Here is a 13774-nt window from a genome sequence, read left to right as displayed (position 1 = left end):
CGTTCCACAACTATCTATTTGGAGCCATTATTATTTTCCTATCTAGTCATTTGCCCAATAGCACCTATTAAGCCTGGAAGGGATTTCGTCCTCTGTAATCCCTCACAAGGTTTTTAAGTTTTTCCCATTAGAGGTTTTTTGGAAGGAGTGTTTTTGCTCACTTGAGGAGCTGTTTTTGTTTCCAGTCTTCTATGAGCCTGTGAAGCCCTTAGAGACGTTTTGATTAAAGACTGTATAAATAAACGTGACTTTTTTTGTAGTGTTTCTTTCTCAGGCACTTCTTTCTGAATAACTTATTCCCCTCGTTCTTGTCTTCTCCTCTCCTCCGCTCCACATGTTGCGGCCGGTTGAACCAGATGCTTCTTGATGTGGTCTCATGAAGTCTCTAGTCGCTGGAGGAGGAAACGTAACCTGTGCACCACACACACAATATGCCCAGTGTGCTTGACCAACAGATGGCCTTCGACACACTCCCACAAACCAGATATGCACTCATGAAACCAATCACACACACACACACACACACACACACACACACACACACACACACACACACACGCACATACACATGTGGGGGTCACACAGCATCTTGCATCACATGAGGCTCATATGAAAGGCAGTCACGCACACTTTTCTCATACATGCAAACACATGCTCCGGCTCACACCGACGCACTCATACACGTATTCATGGTCACTCACACCACTCACAAAGCAGCCCTGCTGCACGCACACTGGTGGTCAGACACATTTTTCCTTTCACTATTGTGTACGTGACCATGCAGATCACATACGGGAAACTTAAGCTTGCACGCCAGTTGTCACAGCAACAACAACCCGAAGACGAGGTCCTTTATCAAACTTCATTCAGCTTTGGATAGAACTAATGGGAGGTCAGTGTGCTGTGCTATTATACGGTATAAAAAAATGTACAAGGCGATCAAAAAGTTAAGTTATAACAACATAAGTCACAAAATGAATTCATTATGATTACAAAATATCAAAACTCTTGCCATGTTAACGTGGTATCAAATCCTCATTAGATGAGTCACTGATCACTAGCAGGATCTATATAAAAGTTCTATTATCAGGTGATCTATCAGTCAGATCACAATGGATTCTTATTCGACGCATTACAAACCGCCTTTCAGAAACCATCGCCGTCATTCCCATAATTCAATATTCATCCACTCTGAAAAGCTCTCATTCTCTCCCAGGCAAACAGTGAAGGGGCTCCAGAGGCTGTATAGCACTCAGTCCTGTATTTATCCAGGAATTTTAAACAGATCAATCATCAATCTCCTGAAGAGGATGTTGTCTCAGGCAAAGAAAAGCTGAGCGAGAAGTGGAGACAGGAAAGAAAAGGCAAGAAAAAGAGGGACAGACAGAAAGAGAGGAGAATAAATGGCCACATTTATAAGAAGAGATGTAGGTGATTAACCTCTTCTGAATGAGATTACTGACATTAGGACTGGACCATTGCCTTTAGACAGGTGTGTGCAGCTGTGTGTGAGTGTTTGTGTAAGTGTGTGTTTTTTCCATGCATGACTATGTGCATAATGGCCCTGTGTATTTTTAGAAAACACTGAAAGTTGTTTCCTGGAAATTGCGGCGGCGAATCTGCTTTCATCTGCCAGGAAGTCGACTAAAGTGGCCTTAAACCTAAAGCTGGACTCAGGGGGGCAAATGCAGAGTGACCTCGGCTTGTGACCATGAGGTCAATCATGAAAAACAAGTTATACAAGAACCTACAGAAATCCAAGTTAAGTCTCTGAAACAACTGATGCTTTCAGATTCCAGTTGGTATATTCATGGGATGCTTTTGAAACAGAGATTTAGATGAAGAGGTTTTTATATTGTGGGAACTTGAACAAGAGGCTTGTTAGGAATGTAAATAATAGAAATGGTCATTAAATGCATCTTTAATCTGGATTCAGTGTGAGTTGGCTCCACACTGTAGAACATCTGAGCCCCATTATATACATCAGTGCCCCAACAAAACAGCTCATATAACTAATACGAACTTGTAAAACACTGAATATGTATCAAATGTTTCTCTTCCAGAAAACCCCAGTGTTAATGATGGAGGTTAGCATGGACAGTTTACAGGCTCTGCCACAGCTGTACAGTAAGGAACTTATGATCTGTCCACAGACACACACACACACACACACACACAGACACACAGACACACACAGACACACACACACACACACACACACACACACACAGCAGAAGAGCACAAACATTTTTAATAGTACCATTAAGGAACTTTGTGCTAAAACATGAAGCGAATACTTGTGGGCTCCAGCCGTAAAGAAGAGAGCTGCTATTACAGCAAGAAAATTACTACACATTACTAAGTGCTGCGTCATTGGATGGGAAGGGAGACTTTATTATCGGAGAGGAGATCGAGAGAGTTTGGATTCATACAGACTGGCGACAAATTAAAGGAAAAAACAACAAGTAAGGTTTTGGGCCAGGAACAGCTGGAAGATCAGCTTCAATGTTCCTTGATATTGATTCACCTGCACCAAGGAGGTTGTGATTTCATTGCTTTTTGTCCGTTAGCAGGATTATGCAAAAACTACTCAATCAGTTTTGTTAAATATGGGTGGAAGGGTAGGAGATGAGTCAGGAAGGAATGCCGGAAATTTGGGGGCGGATCCAGGATTTTTAAAAAACTTTCTTTAATATTTAATGGATCTTGATAAAAAACAATCCGGCATATTCGGGGGACTGGTATGAATGCGTGGAATTTGACTGTGGGGCCTTGGCGGAGGTTGGGGAACTGGGATGAACACAATTTTTCTCAAAACGATTCCCTCATTTGGTGTTTTTGCAGAGCGTTTTCAAAAACCTCAGATCATTGTTGAACTGCAGATCTGCTGAATGTTGAGGCCACAAAATTTGATCCACATCATTTCCAAACCTTTCAGTGACCCCCTCATATCCTCACAGTGAAGGATGGTCATCCTGTTTCTCCAATCATTTTACAGGTGTTTCCTTTGAATTTCTGTCCGTCTGTACATGGACGCTCACTTGCGTGTGGGTTGGTACTGAATGTGCATGTGTGATGTGTGTCTGTGTGTAGACTCACCTCAGCGTCTTGCTTGTGCGGGTTGTAGATCCTCTGCAGAGTTCGGATCGTCGCCAGGCTCAGCTCCGATTCCTCCAAAAGAAGCTCCAGCAGCATCACTAGCTGGTCCGACGTGAACTGAGGAGACAAACCAATATAAGATATGAATAGTGCTGACTAATAGAAGCTCCTTCATAAACTTTATTGATGCATTTACTAAATATTATTCAAAGAAAACAAATCCAGCACCAGCACCTTTAAACCACTAAACTACCAAAATAATACAGACTAGCAAGATTATTCACATATTGCAGACTGTGCACCCACCCACAAAAACATTTACATTATTTTCCATAAATGTCATTATCTTCACTGTGCTGGGAAAGATTTGATGAAAAGAGAAAAAACATTCAGCAATTAATACAGAGGGAATTGAGGAAACAGAAGCGTAATAAAACCTAGCTGAAGCAGTGATTAAATAAACATGGTAAACCTAGTACATTTTGTACAACTGGGAAATATTACAAAAAAAGGCAAAAGAGAACAGATGAAGGGAAATTATGATTTGGACCAAGGACAGGAGGAGAAGTGAAACAAAGCAATGAAGAGGTTGTTTTTTTTTACATTGTCGTACTGTAGAGAAACAAACTGACTGTTCAGGGATACAAACTGCCAAAATAAAACATCTTTTAGAAACCATTAGTCTTTGTAGACTGCAGTGAAACCCCCGATTGAGATTGAAACATAGGAAACGCTTTGCTGTTGCTGGTTAATAGTGAATGCTATCTTTTGCTGAGTTTAAACCTCAAGGAAACAACCTATTTTCTTCTGATGACTAACATCATCAGGGACGGTGAAAACTCTGCGGTGAGTTTAGGTGATATTTCCGAGGATGGATGTGGGCAGCGATACGATAGAGCGACTCGGGGGAACATGCTGTGCCCAGCCTTGCCTCGCCTGCCTCTCTACCCGTTATACCCAGCACTCCCAGCTGCACTCTCTCTCTGGTCCCAGTCTGGGACACAATTAATGGCTGAAGGCTCAGCGGAGACGAATGTGAAAATAGGTATAAAGTGTGTGTGTGTGTGTGTGTGTGTGTGTGTGTGTGTGTGTGACTGAGCAAAGCACAGCACAAAGGGGGAGGAAAACACAAAATGACAGAGAAGGAGGCAGACAGATAAAACTCCTCTCTTCATGTAAACACAGCCAGTGAGATTACAGTAAACAGCTGCATTTGTGTAATATATATTTTAGAAAGAGCCTCCCTACTTAAAACTGTCTGTGGTAAACAACCTCCCAAGCACTGCTGGGAAATAACTTGATCTAAAACCAAGACGTATTTCAGCATGTAGCTGTTGGAGCTGAGGGAGTAACACCTAGATTCTAGCTGGCAAATGCTCAATTCAAACACTACGGCCACTCCTGTTACACACACACTCACACACGCTGATGATCATCTAACTCTGGAGAATCTGGGATCCAGTCTTTCCCTTCACCCTCTATTGACTCTCCTCCCTCCATGTTGTGAAGGCTGAGTGTCTGAAGTGGTGTCTCCATTTCTAAAGGGTCTCTTTGGGGCCCACCCATGATCCTCCTCACTCCCTCTCCCACCCTTTGAAAAGAGAGGAGGTCCACAGCAATAAAACACTGCCTTACACACACACACACGTCCTGTCATGCCCGTATGTACTTATGGCGGAAATCAATATGTCTGTTCCAGTGTCTCCAAAAACAAATTCCTGGTCAATGACGGTACAATAAAAATAATTTTAAATTGTTATGATCCTGCCGCCGTCTCTCGCTCTCTCTAAAAACATGCACACACATGCGCACACACACACACACACATCTCCATCCAACATCGGCTTCAGTCTTCCTCTAACATCTTTATAGATAAATCTAGTGTGAATAATTGTTTTGACTGATTACATTGTTTGATCCTAACTTCCAAAATCCCACAGTAGAAATTTCTTGTTTTATCTGATAAACAGTCCGGAACTCAAATCTATTCAGTTTATTAACATGGAAGATGAAAAACAAAAGTTGTTTGAGGAGCTGAAACCATAAAATATTAACATAAAAACAAATGATTGTTAATCAAAATGAACCTGGAACTTGAGTCGTGTTATTGATCATATTATGGCTATAAAACCTATTAATGTTAGTGTTGTGGTTTATATTGTATCTTATTTCTACATCAATTCGAACAAAAGCACCTGTCAAATATAAATGATGAGATATAATAAATATGAATATATACACTGAAAAACATTTGACCATAACAGTTACATCTGAAGAATTGTGACTTAAAGTAGAGGCTGAATATTCATTGATCATTGCCTAGAACCTATTATTATCTGTGTTATATTACTGAAGTCATTGTCAACTGCTAGAAGGCTCCATGTCAGTGTGGGTGTGTGGTGGGGGAGGAAGAGATGAGGGGGAGACAGGGGGTGAGATCAGGGAGAGGGCAATTATAGCAGAAAAGGTGAACTCCATGGCTGAGTACTCCTTATGTCTGAAGAACACTTGACACATGAACACTTACAAACAACGTAGACACACAAACACACACACACCCAGTCCAGTGCCATGACCAGGTCATGGGTAACTAACAATAGCCCTTAATAGTACAGTGCTGAAAGCATTTTACCACTGAAGGTGGAAACATATTCCCCTCATCTCAACGATTCATGAGAAAAGATCTTCTCTCACACTCACACTCACACACACACACACAGCAGAATTCTGTGACATGAAAGAAGCATTTCATTCCTGTACTGTCCATCAAAGCTGAGGAATGCTAATGATGAACAAGACAGAGCAGTCTCTCTCTGACTGATATACACACACACACATATATATATAAAAGAATGTACAAACCAACATAGACACTCTGCTCACATGCAAACTGCTGTGTTGGTCACATGAAGTCTATATTGAGTTGAGCTTTGCAAAGACCTCTGGGAAATATGCTGCTGAAATGTCCCCTTCACACACTGACCTCTAAACCTCGGCAGAACAATGACACACATGCACATACACATGTGTGTACATTCACAAATATAGACTGCTCAGCATGGTGACTGACAGCTCAAGGAGTAACGATTATAGGAAAAGAAAAACAGGATATGATTACCACCACAAACTATAAATGACAAAGTATACAGTGTGTGTGTTCGAGCACATACATGTACTGTATGTGTGGGTGTATGTGAGTATGGTATGTTTGTACAGCACAGGATGAAAGCTTTAAAGCTGTTGTTCATAATGAGAATACAAAGACTCTCTCACTGCATCATTTCATGCTTAATTCAGGCTGCAATAAAATAAATGTTAACAGTTACATTATCAAATACAATCATTATTTTTGTGCAGCATCTCCTTCTCATGTGGAAAGTATGACATATATATATATATATATTTTTTTTTTATTTCCCCTTCCAACAATCCATCACTTGTTCAGTATTTCCATAGCAACGGCACTGAACGGCACTCTCTACATTCTGTACAGTACATAAGCAAGCATGCCTGTGTTCTTCCTCAGGAGCCATTATGCACCGAAAAGACTGACTCTGAATATTTTCATTTTGTTCGCCTTCCTTGCATCCTCTGTGACATACAAGGTCAAGACCTCCTCCTGTTTTCATCCGTCCTAAGTGGTCAATCGCCATTTACCGTCACATCTCCGCAAGAGGCACCTCAGATAACCCCTGCTAACTGAATCATCGCTGCCTTCTCCTGCTTCTGGTTTGCAAGCAATAACCACCAGTCTTGGTTTTACTCCTATTTTATTTCATTTGTCAAGTTATTAGAGCATTATGTATTTATCTCTTCCCACTGATGGCTTGTAAGTTCATAATAAGTTGTTAATAATAATAAGAAATAAAAAAGGGAAATGTGGACAAGTTAAGAGAGATAATAAAAAGAAATTAAAGGCACCAAAGGGATTGTGTGAAAAGTCGACTATTGGACAGACTGACCATAAAAACTGTATTTTGCCTCCAAAAACCTGAGAGAACCTCTTTCCCTTGGTGCCAACAAATAGAACACAGAGGTGTTCCTAATGCTTTTCATCCCTTACCTCCTCTCTCACTCCCTGCCTCTGTATCCACTGGGGAGAGTCCACCGCTTGTTCAGTCACACTGCATTATGGGGGCTGGAGACATCGAATAAGTGTGACATTATAAAACCAAACTGTGATTTCTGAGAGGCCATTGAACCGTGTGTGTGTGTGCGTGTGCGTGTGATGCCATTCAACTGCTCGGCTGCTTTTTATTTCTGTCTGACCGCAGGCTCGTAAAAACACATTCTGGCACCAGCAGCTAAAGGCCTCAGCCCACGCCGCCTCAGGTACTAAGGTTTCACTCATTCTTCCCCTCAAATCCCTCCCTTTCTCTCTCCCTCTGCCTCTGTCTGCATGGCCGTCTGCTCCCAGTCGCCATACCAACTCCTTTTTTTTCTCTTCCACTCGTCCTTTCACTGGTCCAAACTGTGCGTCTGGCTCCTCCAATTAAAAGCCCTCCTCGCCCCCTTTATCTCTCTTTGTCCATCTTTATTTTACACTTGATTTAAGGGCCCAAACATCCATCCCCACAAACGGCACCAGCAGGCTCACGTCTCTGGGAGAAACAGTGCGCCAGGCAGCTGTTAGAATCCTCTTGACAGCCATGACAGCATAAATAGCATCGCAAATATGTACACTTTTAATTAGCCTGTAACTGCTCCATACAGCTGCACAGAATTAAAAAGCTCAGCAAAAAAAAACAGGGGAGGTGGGCACAAATAAAACGGTGAGCAGGACCAAGAGCCCCCTTAAATTCAGTCAAGCTGAAATTGCACACACCTATAGAAATCATTCCCCTAAACATGGCTGATCATCCGTGAACTATTCCCAGGGACATCAGTAAATATGTGAAATCTTTCCATGTCAAAAATTCCTGGATCAGGTTCTTCCTTCCATCCGTCCACAGTAGTTTATGCACAATCTTGCTCATATCTCTTAAATAAATTGCTAGCATATGCAATTTTATTTAAACACAGGTAAACCTGAAAAAGAAAAGGCGATTGTCTCCTTTCCTATCATGAGTAGAGGAGTTTGCCTTTCTTTTTTTCCAGGTCATGTTCAACGTCACAAATGCATCAGGGGCCCTCTCTCCCATAATCACTGCTCCTGTGTCATGTTTCCATCACTGCCGACCAGATTAAAACCTGTGTCTTCTGCGGAGTCATTTGACCTGGGAGGCCGATTGTATCCACTCCCATTGCAGACAAAAGCCAGATGTTGGTAGTTTTTTGACCAGTGGAAAAATGGGCCATCGAAAAAAAAACCCATCTAACTTACAACCAAACAGGCAGAGGTGAACACATAACCTCCTTGGTGGATATAAATATTAAGGATGACTCCAATGAATGAAGTGCAACAAATACATCTGAGTGTTACTACCATCCCCAGAAGGCAACAGATGACTTCTTTCAATCTTAACAATGTTCACTTTATAGCAGGAGGCCCCTTTTATACAGTAACACAGTATGAAGCATCTGTTTGCCAATGTGTGGGAGAGTTAGGTAATAATGAGAGGAGCCGAATAAATATTAAAACACATAAATATGACAAGTAGCTACTGAAAAACAAATTCATATACTGTGGGGACATGATACTGCAATCTTGTGGTTTCACGTGGCCTTAAAAGACATTACAAAACTGCCTGCTGACATCATAGGTTTTGTAAACCAATTTCGTGTAATGGTCTGGAGACCACACACACACACACACACACACACACACACACACACACACACACACACACACACACACACACACACACACACAGAGAGAGAGAGAGAGAGAGAGAGAGAGAAAGGTTATCTATGAGTCACTTGTTACCCTTTCAACTTGTGAAATGGAGCCGTCTCCTGTGCTATCATCTCCCAAAATGATGTCACACCTGCTGCTGCTGCAGCGCGGTGAAGATCTCACAGATAGTGTCGGTCACAGACAGATGACCTCAGCGATGACTATCTCCTTATTAACAGCAGCCATTTTTCGTTCTCCTCCCTGAAAGCGGCTGTAATCAACATCCACGGCGTCTATCTACAGAAAGCGAGAGCAGGATGAGGGTGTGTGTTGTGATGTGTTTACATTTGTGTGTGTGTGGAGCTGGCTGCTGCAATCAGCTGTGAGCCCAATCATCATCACCATCTTGAATCAAAACATACAGCAAGCTTTTCAAAGAGTCAAACGCACCAGGACCAAAAGAAAAAAAGAAAGGAAGGGTTTGAAGTTTTGACCTTGAAATTACGCTGACTGTCGGGATCGGTTGTCTCATCAATGAAAAATCTGACGCAAACACGTGTGCTGACGACAGGTAAAGTGTCAGGATTGTTATATGGAATCAGAACGGACATAATGGGAGAGAAATATTCACAGCACGTACAACACACTGCCAATCAAATGTGCCCCTTTGGCAAACAAACAAGTCTATGTGCCTCATTTATTCGGCGTTACTCAAGTGTGCTGGATACATTTTTCAGCTCGTATGCAAAGACCAACGACGGTATGCGCTCTACATGAAAGCTTTAAGTGTTCTTCTGCATGAATAGCCTATGTTTAACTCCCTCGTTTTCATTCTCACCCTTCAGGTTCACAGCCTCAGCAGCGAGGGGTCATCACGGGGTTGCAAACCAGGGGTTAATCTGAAAAAGCACCCACAGTTGACCCTGCAGTGAGGAAAAACACACACATACGTACAAAGTAACACTTAAACAAGAGTGGGCAAGTACATGTACTTTCAGTCGGCATGAGGTGTGTGCTCCGCAGCTCATCAGACAGCTTTTCTTTCATTTTCTCCACTTTCTTCTTTGTGCAGCCACAGAAGGTGGTGTGTTTGTTAGGTAAAAATCTATGTTCCCGCAATTTGGCATTGATCATAGAAGCAATTAACGTGTGTCCTCTCCTACTCATTACCGCTCTGACTCACACTCATTCACACACCTCCAAAACAGGGTAAGTTTAATTAATCTCTGGCACTTCATGCTTTGACGCAAGCCACAAATCTAACCGTCTCTAGTGGATGCTTCCCTCGCCTCCCTCGTACCATTCCTTCCCCTCCCACCATCTATTGTTTCATTCCCGATGGAGACACAGTCAACTCCTCAAGCGCAGCAAATTTCTGTAGGACCTTTTCTCTCTCTCTCTCAATCTTCTCACCTTTTTCTTCCCAATTTTGAAGAGCAGCATTTCCCTGTAGGATAGCCCTCGTCTCTTTTTATCCTGGGGAGGCAGAGACAGACATTGGCCTCCTCCTCCTCCTCACACTAACCTGCAGCGTCTTGACATGCCGCTTTCACTGGAAGGGTATAACAAGCCCCCTTAGATCCAACTACGCTCCACGCAGGTGCTATAACCAACCAGGGGGAGTCACAAGCGTGGGCTGGACCGATTTCTCAGCAGTGGCTGCTGCTGCACAACTGTTTTGCCCTTGCAGCACCCGGATGCCGTTCAGAAGACAGTCGCCTTTGAAACACTACTGGAACAAAAGGACAGCTGTTTGTGAGTGAGGGAGAAAAATCTGCAGCATTTGTACTCCAGTGACACGTCCAAACAGCTGGACGCCAGCACAGACAAAGAAAGACGAGGAAGAAGGGATGGTGGAGGACAGAGATGTACAGACTTCTTGTGTAACTAAGGACAAACTGATATAAGAGCTTTTCTAAAAGTTCTCGCAATGGTTATGTCTGGTGATATTCTAAATGTATCTCACTGTATACAAATTGTGAACCATGTCAAAACGTTTTTAATCATACAAACAAGTATTATGAGTTTATCCAAAGGCTTAAATAGATCATAAATATGTGAATTATTTATGAATATTAAAAAACTAATCATGCCCTTGCCATAAATCTTTCCAGTTTTAAATCTGCAGGCTAAAATTGCGCTGACAGAAACATCATCTACCCGATGATGATTGTTCAATACTAACAATTTGGGATTGAGGCTCTCTGTCCCGAGCTTCTCCCACCAGACGAGTGCGGGCAGATGTTTGCACATTATATCGTCTGAATCTCTTTTAGAATCTTAGATAATTCAAGTCTTCCTTTTTTTTTAGGTTGATTTGACATTTGTTGCCGATGCTGAAACAGCGACCTTTCCTGCAGGATTTTATGTAGAAGTCTAGTTTTCTTTCACTATCACTTGATTTACATTATTCTGGAAAGTTATCATAGAATTACTGCTGAATAACGCCAGATATATGTCACCTACCCCAGCTCTAATGGGGTTACACAATGTTTTAAACATTCAAACTCAAGTTTTTTACAAATTATTATTTTTTCACATATTTGGCAAGTTGAGACTAACTTTCTTTTAATGTACACGTTCATCCCCTTCGATGAGTTGACTTAAATTAAAGTAACATCTTGACAGAATTACTCAAATTATGCATTCTTCTTATTGGTGTTATAGTTTTTCTATTTTCCACGGGACAGTTTCAGAGTCCTGCGATTTGTCTAAATCCTGCCAAGAACAAAATTCTGAGGGAAATGCTGATGTCTTATCCAAAATTATCACCATATTGGAATTCACACATATGGTTATCTCACAGATCCTCAGCTGCTCCTTCCCTGAACACATAAAGTGCGGAAGTCTGAAATGTGACTAAGGCTGAAAATAGCAGCGCACCCAGGTTTAATTTCCTCATGTCATTTGTTCAGGACTAATCCTGGGAGGGTAAGAACGTGGCCCAGGGCTGCTGGTTAAATATTATCCCTGAGGAGGATAAAAAAACAACAGCGGCTACCATCCACACAGCAGTTTCCTTTACAGGGTTGTGGATAAATATTATCGCTGGCGTCTTCTGCTCTTGATTAGAATTGCATGGGTGAAAAGGGCACAGAGACACAAAGGTGCACACAGTGAAGGGTTAAAAAAACTTTTCTCAGCTACTGCGATTGAATGTTCGCAATTTTGTTGCCATGCCATTTTGTAATGGTTAAGCTTCTAAATGTCAGCGTGCACACACTGGAGAAGAAAAAAAACAACACACCAACACAAAGCTAAGATTTGTCCATTCAAGCCAGGCTTAGCATGATGACAACAATGATAGGGGTAAAATACAAACATGGACCGGTGAGGACCTCGACTGTGCAACGATAACATCTACTACTGATGAAAGATACACAGAGAAAAAGAGATACAGGGCAGAGAGAGAAGAAGAGGGGAAACAGGGACGAGGGAGTGGCAGAGGAAGAGGAGGCTGACAAAATGAAAGGTCATAGTCAGGAGGAGACTATGAATTCTCCTGTGGTCCTGAGTTAAAGACTGAATTTGTCTTTCTGCAGGCGTCTGAGCTCAGTTAGACCCATCCTTGTTGCTCTTTGTATGCCTGTGCCTTCAGTGTGTGTGTGTGGTCTCCTGTGTGAACTCCTGGGTTAAAGCAGTGTGGGCCCACAGAGGTATGTGGGGTGGACTCAGCTTAAATATCTGTTGCACACCGACACACACAAACACACATACATATGCCTACACACAGATACACCCACACTAAACTATGGAGTCATGCACAGACAGACACACACATGCACAGATATGTGACAGATGATACCGCTGATAGAAAGAGCATCACAGAGACACACAGAAAAAAAATGGAAGGAAATTCAAAACCTGTTGTTTACTTTCCTTTAAAACCACAGGAAGACAATCCCTTGTGTTTTTCTTCCTCCTCCATGATAAGACCACTTCCAGCTTGGCAGCACATTATTTCCCAGACTGGGGGGTTTGGAGCTGAAGCTGTCGCCTTCAGTACGGCTGTTGGCAACAAGTGAATGGTTTTTACATGCGTCTGTCTGACTGTCTCGATACGAAATTACACCAGACCTTTGGAAAGATTAAGGTGTTCTGTGTTGTCTGTCCTTGGCAGCGTGAAAGATGCAGCTTTTCCTCCTGCAATACAACATCGTCATCTTTACTAGGACTTGAATTTGAGTCTTTTTACAAATACCTTTACTAACAAGCTTATAAAAAATTTGATTTTATCTTATTCTCTTTCTACACTAATGTGGCCATTTGGCATAACAAACTTTTTCCACTACGTTTGAGCCTCTCGTCACGACGCAAAAAGCTTTTTGAGAAAGTAAAACTGAGATTTTAAAGCTTTTCATAGTGCAGATTTAAAAAAACTCAGATTTCTGTGTATCCATGTAAAACAGGGCTTTTTGACATTTAAAATCAAGAAAATTATCAGCAGTCTAAAATAACAATAATTGTTACGCATGGAGGCTTCAGTCCGCAGGTTCAGAGTCCTTTGGTGCGGGTCTTCCCCAATTCTCTCTCCCACACTTGCACCTCTCAATTAAGATAATAAAAATACAAAAAATAATTTTGAAAATAAGATTTATGTCTTGTAAACTATGGTTTCAGAGAATACTGGATATAAAACAGTTTAGGAGCAATGTTGCTTTCAAGTCTATCCTCACTACTAGGAAAAGAAATGTTTCTGGAACCAAAAAAGTAGCATGGTATAAATTCTCAGCGAGAGGAAAGTGAAGACAAGCCCCCCTGCCAGTCACAGCGTCAGACACTTTCTAGTGGTTTCATGTGCAGCAATTTCTATTATGCTTAGCGTCTACGGATCGTACAGCTGACATGACTTTGTGTGGAAACGTGTCTGTATGTGGGTGTTTTTGACAGGGCTAATTG

General features: G+C 41.9%; 1 protein-coding gene across 12 annotated transcripts in view; it reads right to left on the bottom strand.

Annotated features, from left to right (window-relative positions):
- Positions 1 to 13774, bottom strand: part of aopep (aminopeptidase O (putative)) — a 70007-nt gene that overhangs the window by 10221 nt on the left and 46012 nt on the right. For 8 of the 12 annotated variants that reach the window (XR_011240888.1, XR_011240889.1, XM_020102740.2 and 5 more), the window contains one exon: positions 3100 to 3216. Coding sequence is in view for 7 of the 12 variants with exons in the window: in XM_020102740.2 (XP_019958299.2) it covers positions 3100 to 3216 (117 nt within the window). In the remaining 5 variants the exon portion in view is untranslated. Of the gene's footprint in view, positions 1 to 3099; positions 3217 to 6515; positions 7238 to 8965; positions 9173 to 9713; positions 9799 to 13774 lie in introns of those variants that run through there. The other 4 variants (XR_011240887.1, XR_011240885.1, XM_069523645.1 and 1 more) reach the window with 4 other exon arrangements.

This window comes from Paralichthys olivaceus, chromosome 4 (genome assembly GCF_024713975.1).
Source record: "Paralichthys olivaceus isolate ysfri-2021 chromosome 4, ASM2471397v2, whole genome shotgun sequence".
Classification (NCBI taxonomy): domain Eukaryota; kingdom Metazoa; phylum Chordata; class Actinopteri; order Pleuronectiformes; family Paralichthyidae; genus Paralichthys; species Paralichthys olivaceus.
Note: the sequence above shows the minus strand (reverse complement) of the source record. Positions and strands in the feature narration are given on the sequence as shown.